The 17,044-nt window shown below is 34.5% G+C and overlaps 1 protein-coding gene across 7 annotated transcripts in view; it reads left to right on the top strand.

Annotated features, from left to right (window-relative positions):
- The window catches only part of FIP1L1 (factor interacting with PAPOLA and CPSF1), a 54,930-nt gene continuing 37,886 nt past the window's right edge, over positions 1 to 17,044 (top strand). For 2 of the 7 annotated variants that reach the window (XM_004681293.2, XM_012724172.1), the window contains exons 1-10: positions 26 to 303; positions 1,410 to 1,454; positions 1,560 to 1,599; positions 3,845 to 3,902; positions 4,915 to 5,018; positions 7,731 to 7,795; positions 8,316 to 8,423; positions 8,785 to 8,915; positions 9,204 to 9,272; positions 15,972 to 16,081. In XM_004681293.2, the coding sequence (XP_004681350.1) occupies positions 219 to 303; positions 1,410 to 1,454; positions 1,560 to 1,599; positions 3,845 to 3,902; positions 4,915 to 5,018; positions 7,731 to 7,795; positions 8,316 to 8,423; positions 8,785 to 8,915; positions 9,204 to 9,272; positions 15,972 to 16,081 (815 nt within the window). In that variant the 5' untranslated portion in view covers positions 26 to 218. Of the gene's footprint in view, positions 304 to 1,409; positions 1,455 to 1,559; positions 1,600 to 3,844; positions 3,903 to 4,914; positions 5,019 to 7,730; positions 7,796 to 8,315; positions 8,424 to 8,784; positions 8,916 to 9,203; positions 9,273 to 15,971; positions 16,082 to 17,044 lie in introns of all 7 variants that reach the window. The other 5 variants (XM_012724176.1, XM_012724175.1, XM_012724173.1 and 2 more) reach the window with 4 other exon arrangements.

The raw sequence follows: 17,044 nt of genomic DNA, 5'->3' as shown, positions 1-17,044 counted from the left end.
GCGCGTGCGCAGACAGACCAGCGCTGGCGTCTTCGCTGTTCGTCGCCGCCTTCGCCGCGGCCGCGGCCACCTTCCTGGGATTTGAGTCTCGCGCTTTCTTCGTTCCCTCGCTCTTCGGCGGGTCAGCCCCACACTCGCGCCCCCGGGCAGCGAGGCTGGGGAAGGGGTTGGAGGGGGCTGTTGATCACCATCTTTTATAAGTTGTGCTTGGGGCGGCCATGTCGGCCGGCGAGGTCGAGCGCCTAGTGTCGGAGATGAGCGGCGGGACCGGAGGGGATGAGGAGGAAGAGTGGCTCTATGGCGGTACGGAACTTCCTGTCCCTTCTCTCTCTCCCGGGTTCTCTCGGGCCTCCCTTCCCGGCCGGCGTCCCGCACCCTTCCCGCCGCCGCCGCCGCCTGGGCCCTGTGGTTCGGAGCCTGGTCCGGCCTGACTTAGGCCGAGCGCGGCGTGCGCGTCCCCCGCCCCCGCCGGCTCCCGCCCAACCCACGCCCCCAACCTGCACCCCTGCGCTACGGCCGGGCCGGGCCGAGCCGGGCCGGGCCGGGCCGGGCCGGGCTGGGCTCGGCTCCCGCGTCGCTGCTCCGCACCCGGGCTGGCCGGCGGCTCTTTACTCTTGTTTCTTATATCGCAACTGAGGTATGTTGGTGTGTTTCTTCTTGCCCCTTGGCTACGTGCAGGGTTCCTTTTCTGTCCCTTTCAGAAACACTTTTCTGTAATAGCTCAATAAAGTTGATGCTGTAAAACTAACGTCTTGTTTCTTGATGGTTTTGTATGGAATGCACCTGCAAGGGTACCTCCTTGTCTGAAAGTCGTGCTTAAAAAATAATTAATTAAGAGAGAAAGAAAGATGGAATACATTATGGCCCATAAAGAAAACCCCGAATGTCTCCTGTATTAAGGTGAAGTTTTTCTTTTTCCAGAGACTGCGCTTTAACCCACATCATAGAAGTGCCTCGTGTCCCTTAGGCTTATAGTTTTCAGTATCGTCTCATATATTTGTGTTTCTCGAAATAAATGTAGTGCATTTTCTACTTACTTCTGGAAGGGGACTTATTTGACATCTGGCTTTTAAGTTTCATTAAGTCACAGTCCCATGTCTGTTACACTAGATTTGAAAGTTACTATTTGTGTGTTCTTAATTGTCTTAGAGTGCTGTTTGGGCACCTTGCGACTCCTTGATGATGTGACTTTGACAAGCTTTGATTTTGTTCAACCTGTAAAGTGTGGAGGCAACATACAGTAATATTGTTTGAAATGTAAATGTGTAGGGACTTTTGTACAAACATCTAGAAATCTTCAGTACCTTTTAAACTAAGCTTAATTTTATAAAAACTGACCTTTTTTTTTTTTCTTAAGACATATCTTGTTAAGTCATTATAAGGTGATCTAACTTTGGATGTGCTTATAGGCCCATGGGACGTGCATGTGCACAGTGATTTGGCAAAGGACCTAGGTTAGTGCTTGTGATGATCACTTCAGATTTTTTCATAATACTGGTTTCTTTAAGAGTGGTTTGTTTGTTAATTTTATTTATTTATGTATGTATTCTTTTTGTTAGATGAAAATGAAGTTGAAAGGCCAGAAGAAGAAAATGCCAGGTTAGTGAAATTTCTTGTTGCTATTTATAAAGATTGTGTGAAGAGTAGTTCCATTAACAAATTTGTGAGAACTGTTTCATTTATAGTCATTGACTTAATTATAGCATTTTGACTAAAGGGTGGAAGACACTGAAACTCATAGAGCTATATCCTACTTCAGAACCTAATTTAACACCATTTTACTTGTTAGTAGCTGCGGGGACAAAATCTTTGAAGTGAGGGTTTAATACTTCTCACTGTTCTTTACTCTTTACTCTTATGTGAGCTCAGTAGTAGAGAATACAGTATAGCCAGCAAACTGCTGAGAAAAAAAGTTTTAGCTAAAAAAATAAAGTACCTCTGAAATTACTTTTACAATAAATGTTTTTCATGTTGTAATGCACTTTGGTGATAACTTTTCAACATTTTATATTACTTTAAATTGGTTGATTTTCTTGGTTAGATTATTAAACAAATAAGACTATTGTAGGACAAAAGGGGTCAGAAACTTATTTGAACTTCAAAGCAACTCCTGTATAAAATTACATGAATCTGCTGACATTACTCTCACTGTATGCCTTACTGCCCTGTAGTGAGGTTTAAAAAAGTGCTTTTAAAGAATGTTAGGTTTAAAAGTATAGAAAATAACCACTTTATATCCACCAGAATAGTTAAAATATAAAAGGTAAAAGTTGGTATTGGTGAGGTTGTTTTCTTGTTGCTATTCATACAGATTGTATGAAAGAGATTAGAGCTCTAATATACAGATAGATTATAAAATGATGCAGCCACTTTGGAAAATACTCTGGCAGTTGTCAACAGGTTAAACTGAGTTACTATATGATCCACTCCCCAGTACATGTCTTAAAGAAGTGAAGTCAAACCTGTACAAAAACTTGTACATTGGTGTTCCTATCAAAATTATTCATAATATCCATAAATGAAAGAAAGCAGCTCAAATTTTCATCTAATGTGGATGGATAAAATGGTGTTTCCATATAATCAAATACTATTTGACAGTAAACAGAAATGAAGTATTAATATGAATGAACCATTGATAACATGGTAAGTGAAAGGACCAGTTAGAAAGAACTACATATTTTATGATTCTATATGTATTAAATGTATGGAATAGATAAATCTGTCCACATAGTTATTATTATAGTTTAATGATTGTCAGGACTGGGGTTAAGGACAAATGTATACAAAGCTTTTTTGGGATGGGTGATAAAAGTGTTCTGGAATTAGATAGTTGTGATGGTTTGTATTACTCTGAAAATATACTAAAAGCTATATAGCTGTATGGATGGATTGTGTGGTATGTGAATTGTAGATCAGTAAATTTATTTTTGAAAAGGGAAGACATGAAGAGGAAGTAACAACAGCTGAGAAGAATCTGAAATTTCAGTATTCTTCCATACCCAAAAGCATACTTTTTTAAGAAGATTTTTTCCCACATTGTTACATATTCTGAAATTGTATTTGATTTTGAATTATCTATCCCAGCTCCTGACCCGTATCTCAGCTACAAGATTGGGGTTTATATAGTTTATAGTTATAAAAGTGATTTAAGTATTTCTTTATACCATGTTTCTCAGTTGATCAAGAAACTAGTTTATTATATGGTATAAATATATTTTTTATGAGATAATCTTTATTCCATTAATATTCTTGGCTACAGTTGTCAAGGCTTATTTTCTGATTGAATATGCTTTATAATGTTAATTCTTTAGCTCTCAATTTGATTAAATTTATTAGAGAAAAACTTTCTGCCTTCTCTGAGCATCACTGTCAAATTTCTTCAGATTCGTTATTGAAACTTTATATGGAGAACTGTTGGATGGAATTAAAATTATCATTGTTCTGAAAAGGCATATATCATGTTTACAGCATTTTAATGGTAGTCAATTTAAAAGTCTTAGGGGAAGACTGTTTTCTGCCAAACCTGTGTTCTTTTACCCACCTAGTATACCATTAACATTGCCCTACCTAAGTGCGCCCTTTTCGAATTCACCCCAGCTTCCCTTTGACTGATTGATTCATTGTTAAACCTTTGTACTTCTTAACTATTGCCTTATGCTATCTTCATTTATATCATTGCGTTAGCATTGCGTTAGCTATCTTTAACATACTATTTTGTGACATATAAAGCTAGTTGAATTTGTTTCTGGATACTTAGAAGCCTGTATAAGCAGGATGCAAATGTCAGCATAATCTATACCTCAGTAATACCAGGCATGTATATACTTATTTTTGTTGTTTTTAGTGCTAATCCTCCATCTGGAATTGAAGATGAAACTGCTGAAAATGGAGTCCCCAAGCCGGTAACCTTGGGCTTTGAAATACATTTACTTCCTTGCTTAAAATCTTTTATTAGTAGATTTCTCAGTTCATTTAGATAGAAAGCCAGAATTTAAAGTGACTTTCTGTATCTCTTTTACATCTACTTTGTTACATAATGAGACTAATGGAAAGAGATTTAGCTGGAAATAGAATATGTGAAAGGCTCAAAGTCTACTTCTTTCCTTTCCCTACCCCATGTTTATTGCTTTTAGTTGAGTCCTGCAACCTAAGTTTGAGCATCATCATGTTAGCAAATAATTTTTAATGTTACAATATCTGATGTGATGTCTCCGATTCGAAGTGATGTTTTTGGGTGTGAATGCTCTTTTAGCATTCTGAAAAGAAGTAAATTGCTTTTCCTCATGTTTGAACTTTTTATATGAAAAAATATTTGCCTAGGTATTGGCTTTTTTTATTTATTGTTTCTTGACTAAGCATAAGGGAACCTTTTGGAGTGAAGTAAAATCTCTATAGGTGTGACTTTTTTCATTCAGAAAAAAGTGTTTTCTCATCCATTTGCAATGCAGCACCTTACCTTGGTGTGAGCGGATGTCATGACTTAGTGGCTGCCCTTTTAACTATTTGCTGCTTTTAATATGACACTATTGCTTTTACAACTATTGTTTTTGTTTTTTTACTTTCATACTCTTTTTGCCAAGAATTCTTGAAATGCTTACTTTTACAGTTTTATCTTTAGCTATCAGTGCATTGCCTTAGATCCTTTGTTCAAGGAGGCAGTTATAATTAACAAAAGCAGAAACAAAAAACATGAGTTACTTACAAAAAGATGTTGCTGAAAAACTTTTATTTCACATTCTTGATCTTTTTATTATGTAAAATGTCAATTATAAATGCATTGAAATAGGTAGCAATGCTGTGAATTTGTTGCTTTTTTCTAAAACTAACTAGTTCAAAAGACACAATGGCTACTTTTTCAGTTAGATGTTGAACTAGATTATTGAATGTATTTTGTAATTGTTTATATTGGTATAGAAAGTGACTGAGACTGAAGATGATAGTGATAGCGACAGTGATGATGATGAGGATGATGTTCATGTCACTATAGGAGACATTAAAACGGGAGCACCACAGTATGGGTAAGTTATTTTTAAGGAACAATTGTATGCTTATAGCAGAGGTATTGTGTTTCTGTAAAACTTTCAGTGGCTGATTCTGTTGTACATTTTCCATCTTGGTATGGTATGAAACAACTCACATTAAAGTTTTACCATTAGTTGTTAAGAGAAAATGTGCTACTGTGAGTGGTAATGGTTGTTAATGTACTGTGGTAAATATTTTGCAATTTATGAATATATCAGATCTGAACACAATGTGTGGATATGGGAATTAGATCTCAATTGAAAAAATATCACCATGAAAATATTTTTCTGAAAGGAACAGTTAATTAGGTCAAAGTTACATGGAAGCATGTTAGCTATGTTAATATGTTCCATGTTAAAACATAAATTTTTTAAATAAATGAATTGAGTACTACAAGTTGTTTAGTTAGAATAAGAAAATTTTGAAATGCAGTTGCATCTATATTGTTTTTTATTATTCTATGTATCCAGACTTAAGTTAGGTTTTAAATTTTTTTCCAATAAGAAGACTATCAAAAGTGTTTTCTCTTCACAGTGTATATTTCCAAGTTGTTAATTATCTTTTAGGATTTTTAGGCCCATATGTTGTCTCAAATTTTATATTCCATAAACCAGAACAAGTGAATGGACTGGTATTGACTCATTAAGCACATAACAAATCTTTCAGAAAGAGTAAAGGGGAGGAGTGATATTAAAATGAAGATTGTGGTTTTGTTCGGTGGTTTAGTAAGAGTTAATGTTTTCTACCCTTTTCAAATTGAACATAGAATATAATACTGTGCATGGGAAACATCGAGTCTCTTCATTAATTGTACTATAGTTCTTTACAAAACTTTATCAGAAATCAACCAGTATATGCATATAATTTAATATTTTTTAAGTGAAATTAAAAAAAAAATACTCCAGGAAGTTTAAAGGTAGTTAGTTATTCTCATGGTTAGTTTTGTAGTATAGCATGCCTATATGATTTTAAAATCCTAGTAACTTTTTTGTTTAAAGATTTATTTATTTGTGCATACAGAACTGGGGTACAGGCCAGAGGTTCAGGGGCAGCGAGAGGCTCCACCAGAGACAGAGTGGGGAGCAGAATAGGCAGAACGACAAAGTACACTGCTGAGGGGAGCAGCGGGCAGGTCAGAAGAGGTCTGCCATGCCATGTGGTCACTTCCGGGGCAGGTGGGAATCGAACTCATGCGGAGGTGGGTTAAGCTTCTTAGTGCAGTGCTTTAACCTGCCTTGCCACTGGGGAGGGCCCCCTAGTAACTTTTTAAGGAGACTAAATTACTCATATTAGGAAAAGATACTCGGCCCTCGCTGGTAGCTCAGAGGATTAAAGCGCAGCCCTATGAAGTTATCTGAAACCCCTGTAGCACTAGTTCGATCCCCAGCCAGGGAGGTCACCCACATGGTGCAGCGGACCTTTCTCTCTTGCTGCTCCCCTCAGCAATGTATATCAGTACATCTGTTTGTTCTACTCACTACTTTGTCTCTGGTGAATCCTCTTAATTCCTCCAACACCCACCTTTGACCTATACCCCAGTTCTTGAATGCATAAATAAATAAATATTTAAATTTTTTTTATTATATTGGAGACAAAAACCTGGAAATTATTAGGCAAACCAAAGGCAGTGGATCTTCACAAGTCCTGCTAGACTTTGAAGGCTAAAGAGCCAAATTACATAGCAAGAGTATAGTAATATCAAAAACATGGTCTACAGCTTGAGGTCTCACATTTATTCTGTGGGAATTGACCCTTCTCTTTAATTTCTCCAATAATTATAAGTTTATTATAGTGTATTTGATTTTTCTGCTTATACAATAGTACATTATACAGAAAAGTGAGAGCTATCTGTAAACTTTATTATAGAAAATTTATGAAAGGTCCATTGGGTTTTAAATGACTTGGTCACGTATACACAACTGATAATGAGTAAACCTGACTAACTGCAAATTTTGTTTCTGTATAGTATATACTTTTTTAAAAGTACAATTCAGTATTACTTCTGATACTGATACACGTATATACACGTATGCATACATACATACACATTCATTTATGCAACTGTCACCCAGATATGGAACATAACTAGCCTTGTGGAAATTTCCGTAGTGTTTTACTTGAATTATTAATCTGCTACTTGCCGCTAAATACTGTTTTGCTTTCACTGTAGATTTATTTCTTTTTTAATTTCATGTAAATTCCTTCACTTTATGGATGTATTAATGGGGGATATGAAACAATTTATAAATAATGTCAAATGTAGAAAGGACTAAATGGAGGTCACTGGCTTTGGGAATAAAATGGCAGAACTTTAATTTTCCCATGATTGCTGTCCACTGAATTTACTAAATATGACAGGTTTCAGACAAGCTTTAGATTAATGTTGGGAGATGAGGAAATCATGATAAGGTATATATTTTTTTTAACTAGCCAGTTTTCTTGAGAAGCTTGTTACAGTGGGTAATTGAGTTAGTGGCATAGGGGTTTTTAGGTATTAAACAAGTCAGACATTAAAATTTTTTTAATCACTTCTCAGTCTTTTGGCTAACATCAAGTGTAAAATTTTTTTTTTTTAATTTACAGAGCAGTGGCATGTTAACTAATTTAAAACATTTTATAAAATGTATGTCTACTAGTTACTATATGGGCTTATAGTGAATACAGTACTGTTTTTAATTTTCTCAGGATAATTTTTTTTTTTTTGGTAGGAGTTATGGAACAACACCTGTAAATCTTAACATCAAGACAGGAAGCAGAGTTTATGGAACAACAGGTAAAGCTTGTGCTTGAAGCTGCATAAATAGGAAAATACCACGCATATTTGGATAGGTCGTATATAGATTGTAAACTCAATAAAGAGCAGGTTTTGACCCTAAATTCCAGATATGGGCAAACTTTTTTGTAAAGGTCTAGATAATAAATACTGTAAGCTGTGTCGGCCACATAGGGCACTTGTCATGTGGTGTTTGTTTACTTTTCCACTTGCATGTTTCATATAACCCTTTAAAACAGTAGAAACTCTTTTTAGGTCACAAAAACAGTGATTTACAACAAAGACGGTTAGCAGTTTTCTATTGTTACAGGAAGTAAACAATTCCTAACCTCTATCCAGAATATCTTAAGTTACACCATAAAATTTGACCTTACCAGCATATATGAACATCAATCTAATGTTTTAAATGGAACCATTGTCATATTTAGTAACAGTAGTAAAAAGGTATCAATGTTTTCTATTAGTATCTTTCAGTTTCTTAGTAATATAACTTTGGTAATATTTTGTAATTTACAAATAGGAACAAAAGTCAAAGGGGTAGACCTTGATGCACCTGGAAGCATTAATGGAGTTCCACTCTTGGAGGTAGATTTGGATTCGTTTGAAGATAAACCATGGCGTAAACCGGGTAAGATTGTTGTGGGGTTTTAGTGTAAACAGTCATTAGAAAAGTGGTTTTTTTTTAACATTGATTTAGAATTTTTTTGTGTCATTTTAGCTCTCTTAACCACATAATGATAATGTGACTTATTAAATTTTATAATACCTTTGCTTTATGTAAAAGTAGACTTGTATGTTTTATTTTAATCCATTTCTAAAGGAAATAATTCTGATGAAAATTTTTTGTACTCCTGTTGCTTTGTAGAGGTAAACAGAATTGGTGTTATGACTGATAGAATTCTAAATTTAGATTTTTATAGTTTATTATAATGATGCTACTAAAAATAGAATTGAACTATTTGTACACTAAAAATGTGTTTCATTTTTAGGTGCTGATCTTTCTGATTATTTTAATTATGGGTTTAATGAAGATACCTGGAAAGCTTACTGTGAAAAACAAAAGAGGATACGAATGGGACTTGAAGTTATACCAGTTACCTCTACTACAAATAAAATTACGGTAATTAGTAGACATTCCAGAATATACCTGCCTTTTCTACTGTCCCATTTTTATTCCCCAAATAAGTCATTTTTTCCCTGTAAAGGTGGTTAAATACTATATTATAGTTTAATTCCATTCTTTTTACAATGTTTGTTTCCATTCCTTCCCTTTCAGAGTTTCCTATTTAATGATTATCTGATGTTTGTAGTTTCAAGTCACTGATTGGCCACAGCTAGTTTGTCTTTATATGGCCTATCAATTAAAAATTACGTGGTATCTTAATGGGGAATATGTTATTTAACTTAGGCCGAAGACTGTACTATGGAAGTTACACCAGGTGCAGAGATCCAAGATGGCAGATTCAATCTTTTTAAGGTGAATTTTAGTAAATTATCCTTGGTTGCTCTCATTTTTTGTTCTTGAGTCTGCTCCCATACCACTACTCAAGGGACAAAATTAAAGTGGAAATAGCTACCTTTCCCCCAAACCTTCAGCTTCCTGGTGACTTACAAATTTGCTCATTGTTGTTTTATCTCCACTTTTGCAAGCATGTGAATTTTTAGCCTGTACTAACAAATGCCAAGTAAAATTATCTTTGCTGTATGTTGTGATTTTATTTTGAGTCATATATGTAGATCATGCTATAATTTTGTCAGAATCGGTGATTTGTTTTTCTCTGTTTAAAAAATCGAAAGGAAGATAGCATACTGCTTATTATGTGTATGACACTGAACGCTGGTGTAATGTCTCACAGTTTATTTCAAGAATCATAGGCATTTTGTGTTGCTAAGGAAGACTAGACAGAATAAGATAAAGCAGTTGACTTTTAAAATGAATACTTAAAAGGGAGTAGGTCTAGTGAAGGATGCACAGGTCAATACTACACTTGTATACTTGCAAGTCTGATTTCTGACTTCCCTCTATATGATCGCAGATGCAGTCCAAAGAGTAATCCATACCTCTGCAATGCACAGCAGCCTACTAACGTCTCAAAACTTGATTGTGTACTCCTCTTCCTTTATCTTAATTCTTATAGTGAATGACTGGGGTGAAGATTAGGAATAACTTTTAGATTGGGTTGTTCACTCAAGACTTTTGTGGGCAGGAACTTTTCTGTGCCCCTTTTGGGACTGTAGCCTGTCCACCAAAATACTGCCTTATGCAATGCATGTGCTATATCCGCAGATGTAGCCGCTCTGCTGGACACAGTTCTGTATAGAGAATTAAATTTTAATTTACATCCTACTTTGGGTAAGTATATGGTTCTCATCTGCTGTAAATATTTTGAAGTTCCTAGTGATGTCAGTTACTGGTTCTTTTGGGGATACCTACTCATTTATGCATTGCGTATATTGTTATACCTGATTATAATGGATAGAGAAGTCTCGATGACAAAATAGTTTCATTTACAGTTATTTTCTTCTGTCAGCATGAAAACTGCCTTTGTTAACTGCCAGCTTCTGTACACTTAGCCTTTTTGCTGTAGATTTTTAAAACTAAAAAATAAAATGAAAACTCTTAGGGACCTGGTCTCTTATTGAAGGTAGCCATCATGATTGAGCTTTTTTATTTTTTTGTGGCTCCCCCTCCCCCCACCGACACACACACACACACAGAGCCACACATAGCTTACTGAAGAATCATTTGAAGTTTCTTTTGGCTATGTGAGTGGAAGTCATTGCTCCATTCTGTTTTATTTCAGTTTGACAGTTTGAATGAAAAAGGACTTGTATATGATTGGTATTATATAATGCCCTTTATTGCCTATAATATAATTAAATATTGCTCATCTGTTAGAATGATTTGGGACTATGTATTTAATATGTGTGGCTTACATTTTTCTTTGTGTATAGTGTGGTATAGGATCTATTTTATTGATAATGCTTAAAGCCAGCAGCTAATGGTATATGAGAGCCTTTGGATCTTCGGATTGCAATTTAATTCACATTAAATTTCAGAACAGTTTCTGTCACCTTACGTAAATTTAAAGTCCTTGTTCATATTTCTGTGGTATCATTTCAAAAAATACTATTTCTCTTTTGCTATCCTGTGATATGAGAGAATTACCCCAATTTTTTTTTTGAATAAAAAATGGCATTATTATCCCAAATACTCAGATAAATTTGTCAGGTGTTAAGTGCCAAAATTTATGTTTTAGAATGAGAGAGTTGACTAGAAAATACTTTGTGTTCTATATATAGGTCCTTTATTTTTGTGTTTTCTCTTTTTTAAAAGTGATGTGTGATGGAACAGTAGAAATAAATACTAGTTTAGTCAGAAATATGTGTGTGAAGAAGAGAAAAAAAAATAGAATGAGAAAATGGCTTGGCCCAGGAAACTTATTTTAATTGAGTTAAAGTAGTTAAAAGAATTATCAGTATTCAACAGAGTAAGTGGATCAGGAATTTTTTTTTTTTTTGGAAAGGAGTAGAAGAGAGATGGTAGGATGTGGTTCAATTCTAGAGTGTCTAGTACCAAGGTAGATTTGTTAAGAGTGAAAGGATGATTTACATGTAATAGTGTTCTGGCAGTAATATGTAATGTGGTTGAAATAGAAAGTCCAAGCTCAGAGCCACTTGTATACCATTTGAAGTAAACCTAGGGATGGTGGAAAAGATAGGAGAAAAAAACTTCTCCAGTTTTCTTGGTATTTCTAAATACTTCCAATGTATCAAGCTATTTGCTAGATGTAGTACAATGGGAGTCTATGGTTAGTCAGTCCACCATGAGTGGCTTTTACATATAAACCAACTGTCATATTGTGATGAATATTCTGTCCATTCCCAACAGTGAACAGTTGGGAATTCAGAAGAGATGGTCCTATACTGGCCAATTTAAAATAGATTCAATCAGAGTGATAATTGAAAGATGAGTGAATTTTCCTTGCTGGCAGTATATATTAACTTTGTAGCCAGTGTTTTCAAATTTCACAACTATGAGTTTTGGTCTGTTACCCATTGTAACAAGCATTCAGTTATACCCTCTTAATCTGGAAGCACATATCCTCACTGTTGAACAGTTTCTTTTATTATTTCTTTACATTTTACTTTCTTCTGTCTGATCTACTCAAATAATGAACTTCTTGTTCTTGTTCTTTTATTTTCTCACATTTTCTATATCTTTTCCATATCTCAGGCTTTTTCAGCCTCACATTCTCATGATCATTTTTTATATTTATACTAAATTTTTAGTATCCAAGAAAATTTTTCTTTAATATTTACTATAGTGGCCTATTTCTTTTTTCATGTAGTTAGTTATGTGGTATTTTTTTCCTCCTTTTATCTTTCAAAGGATATTACTACTAATGATAGGTTCTTTTAGACAGTCTTTTCTTATATAGCATGTTTTCTCCAAGTTGATTTTTGAAGTTTGCTGGTTTTGGTTTCTGACTTTGACTTTTCTCAGATGTTTGTTGGTCCTTGGCCATTCATTCATGAGAGAATGAGCTACTAAAAAGTGATTGGGAGCTTTGTGCCTTTGAATGGAACTTGCTTGTTAAGGCTGTTGTCTTCACAGTAGAGCTAAATGCTGCCCTCCGCCCCCCTCCCCAGTACTTAACATTATTATCTTTAGATTTTTTCCCTTTTTCCTTTTTGTGATAATTTTAATTTTTCATAGAAGATGTTCTACCTGCAAGGTTTATATTCTGTTCACATGTTCTGGGTGCTAGAGCTCCATCCTATCAACTTTTTGAAATTCTGGCATAAAAATCAGTATGACTTAGTGCTCTCTTCTTGCAAACTTAAGATTCATTTTTCTTTGATTTGCTTAATCAGGTAAGCTTTTTTAAAAATCTGCTTTCAAATTTCTAAACTGTTGCTTTTTCTTTTTTTTTATGTTTGTAAGTTGAAACAAAATTGTGGTAATTTTTGTGATTTTTCTACTTTTCCTTTTTCACCATAAAATTCTGTGAGACATGTTTTACTAGGTTATTAATATTTTCATGAGTATCACCTTGAAACTTGCATAATCCATATTTGGGTTATTACAATTTACTTAATAAATTTATCTTAAGATATTATTTTGTTTTTATTGTTAAACTTTTATAGACCATGCTATGAGTGGCAGCTGAAGGAAACTTGCAAAAGACAATAAATTTTGGTACAGTGATAACATAATTTGGGTAAATATTTAGCTCCTCCAGGTTATAGACTTTAGTCAACTTTTATTTAGATGTGTAAGTTCTGACATGAATTATTTTTAGAAAATCACTGTCTTACAGTCATTTCTTAAAATAGTCTTATTTGTTCCACTTAAACAAATTATCAGTCCCTATAATCCTGAGTATAGCATTTGAGGACTAGTAGATAAAACAATGAACTCATGAAATACGTTCATTTGTTTTCTTTCCCCACTTTTTTTTTTTTAATTCCCTCTTCTTCTCTTATTTAATCCTGCTTCCCAATTTTTAATTAATCATTGACTATGGTAGGAAGTGTCTCAGGCTTGTTTGCAATGAGAGGTGAGCATATAGTCTGGTCTTAGGGTTTATCTGACTTAATGGGAAAGGCATTAGTTAAATAATCTTACTAAAAATAATGTAACTTGTCCTATGAAACACTCTGAAGAAATTACACTTGAGGTGGTTTCTGAAGCCAAGCAAGTGTCATTTTGCATGCCTGTTTTTAGGTAGTTGGGATACAGATTTGAACAACTGTGTAGTGACAACAGATAATTAATAAATAAAACAAATACCTTCAGATGAAGATACTAGAGAGAAATTATATGAAGCACATAAAAAATGTAATATAGAGATTGGGAATAATCAGGGAAGCCATCTCCATGGAGACGTGGGAATACATGAATGGTTAAGGAGGTAGACATGAGAAGGTGTGAGGAGAGACTGTTTCAGGAGGAACACCTAGGGCAAAAACATCCCTGATAAAGGATGAATGGGCATAGTATAGATAAGCTGGAGAGAAATGAGGAAAACAAAACCAGAGAGGTAGGCAGGACCCAGACCATGTAAATTATTGCAGGCCTTCATGAGAAGTACAGATTTTATTCTCATTGCAATGATTATGCAGTTACTGGAAAATTTTGAGCAGGTGAGAGGGAGGCATGAGTTGATTTATACTTTTAATGAGTTTGCTTTGGCAGTACAGAGAACAGATTTTAGAATAGTAAACGCAAAACAAATAATTTAGTAGAACAGTTAAAATATGGTAGTGTGACATGGGTTTTAAGAGGGGCTATAATAGTGGTTGCATTTGGCATATACTGTAAAAGTAAAGTAGACAGTGGATGCATATGTATTGATACCTTAGGTTTTTTTTCTTGAACAGCTTGGTAGATGATGATATTTTGCCTCAAGGGGTAGGAGAGTGGTGCCAGAAATGGGTAGTATATTTAAATAGGTGGTATGTGACATGGTATTAAATAAAATTAACTTTAATAAAATCACATTAAATAGGATGGCGTTCAAATGTGGAACAACGAACTTTGTTTAGATTTTATGACATAATAGTTTTAGGTATCCATTTGCATATTATATAGGGAAGACTGAGGATCAGATTGGGGGGTACTGGGAAATCAGTAGCTTTGTTTTGGCCATGGTTAATGAGACATGCTTATTATATATGTAAGAAGTTGGAGCTCAGGGGAGCAGTTGAAACCATACCATCAATTTTGTGAGTATTCCTCACATCCCCAGGGATAGTGATGCATTTATTTTTTTGTTTTCATAGTATCATTTATCTTGTCGATACATTTTTCGTGGCATTTTATTGTGTTATTCTCTGGTTGTTCACATTTGTCTTTAACCATTGGGGGTTTGTGTTATTTTAGTAATTTCAGCTTTTGCTATATAATAGATATTTAATAAATATTTGATAGCCAGTCCTGTTTATTTTCCCTGTTTATCTTTACCTGTTAAGTGTCTTGTCCAGTCCATTTCTGTCCTCCTCTGTCATTGTCTTAGTGCTGATCGTCATTACCCTATATTAGAATTCGTGCTTTAAAATGGATTTTTTTTTTGAAGCAGTGGGATTCATTTTCAAATAAAATGACATTGTTAAATCAAAATTATATGACAGTACCAATTAGGGGTTGGGTTCACCAATGTCAATATCAGATTGTAATGCATAAGATTGGCTTTACTAAAATGGTTATTTGAGAAGTAGATGGTTTTTGAAATTGAATTGGTAGTTCATTTGAATATATCAAAGTCAAGCTGTCTCAGATTCTCTTGGCCTTTGTCTCATGGGGAAGGAGAGTAATGCCAAAAATGGATAGTATAATTTTAAAAGGCCGTAAAATGTGATGTGATATTCACATTCATGATGCAACATGAATTTAGTTTGTTTAGGTTTTATGAAATAATGATAGTTTTAAGAAAGATTGGTAGGTATGAAAGCAAAAGAATATAAAGATAACTTATCCCACCAGCCTAAGGCAGTATGACTGGCCCATACTCAAAGGATCTGTTAGGAGCAGAAAGAATGGGAAATATGGAAGAAATTATAGAATAAGTAGATAACTGGGTTTAAAAGTGAATTGAAAGAGGGAGAAGTATTAAGGAGACAAATGACTGACAATCCTTCTGTGTGCATTTACTAGTAAGATGATGGTGCTATTAATGATGATGATGATGTTGTAAAATCACAGGGGAGAAATAGTATGGAAGTGCAGGAGCAAATTTTTACCATTGGTGTTAAACTAAATCACTGCCTGAATAGAAAAAAGTCAGTATGGCTAAAAAGGCCACTGATTGTTTTCTTGGATAATGGTAGTGAACATAAATGGGGAAAATTCTTCAAGACTTTTGAATTCTGAAATAGGGAGTTTTAACAAGTATCTTACTTGTGGTGATCTGAGAGAATTTGTGAAATTCCTGAAGCATTATAGTTCATTGGACTTTTAAGTGACATACTGTGAACTAGGTCAGTTTGATCCCATAGTCCATTTTCAGTGCTCTTCTAAAGTAGATTAATTTTGTTAACTATTCAGCAGTGAGGCATCCTCCATATTTAATTTCACGTCAACTATTACAAGTTAACATGCAAATTGAATATTTTCAGTGTGGTGTTTGAGTATTCTGTTAAATTAAAAAAGCTAATAACCCTTTTTTTTAAGGTACAGCAGGGAAGAACTGGAAATTCAGAGAAGGAAGCAGCTCTTCCATCTACAAAAGCTGAGTTTACTTCTCCTCCTTCTTTGTTCAAGACTGGACTCCCACCAAGCAGGTTAGTTAAGACAACTCTAACTTACTTTATGAAAATCATTGGTCTGTTCACATTGTATCATACAACATGAAATGTAAAAGTGTTGAATCTTCCACCAAAAGGTGGGAACATTCCATTTTGTTTTAATACAAAAGGAATTCATGAAAAAACTTCCAAGTGCTGTCCATCTGAAAAAAAAACCTAGATATGCAAGACACTAGGTGTATTTATAAAGAGAGAGCACTTTTACATTTTGGAGAGATGGTGAGAGCAATGGTCTGGCTGCTTTCTGTGCTTATTATTCTTTTAAAGAATTTATGGGCTTACTAAATCTGGATCTTTTGACTTAAAGGTGTTTTACTAATTTTTGTAAAAGATGGTAAAATTTCAGCCTGGAAAATCTTGCAGTGAAATGCTTTTTCCCTTTGATCTGTTGTGATAATACCTGACTTTAGGATCCACAGGATACCAATTTTAAGAGGCATATATGTCTTTTTTGTTTAATCGTGAAAATGGTAAAGGCTAGATTAGGGAAGTTTGATGTAAACCGTTCATTTTTTTAAGTTCATTTTTATGGCAGTAATTGTTGTTTGTATTTATGCCAGCAGTTTAATCTTGGATTAGGTAAAGATGACTAACCCATTCATTTCTCTGGGCCTGAAACAAATTACTAATCTTAAGTACTACTAGCTTTTAGCCAGGTTATTCAGCGTTGTGTTGTTTATACTTTATACAACCTTTTGTTACTGTAAATATAATCCCTAAGAGATTATATTTCATAATATATAAATGTAAGAAGAGAATCTTGTGTGAGCATCTAGTTTACCCCCCAAAAAAGAGATTCTTGAAACTTTCAGCCAATAATTGTCACAGTTCTCTAGATTTTGACTGTCTCCGCTTAACAGTTACTAGTTATGAGTAGTTCCAAATACGATTATTTAAACTAAATGCAATATCCTAAGATGTTATAGTAGTTAAGGAACA

This window comes from Condylura cristata, unplaced genomic scaffold (assembly GCF_000260355.1).
Source record: "Condylura cristata isolate star-nosed mole 26May11 unplaced genomic scaffold, ConCri1.0 scaffold00012, whole genome shotgun sequence".
NCBI classification, from domain to species: Eukaryota; Metazoa; Chordata; class Mammalia; order Eulipotyphla; family Talpidae; genus Condylura; species Condylura cristata.
Note: the sequence above shows the minus strand (reverse complement) of the source record. Positions and strands in the feature narration are given on the sequence as shown.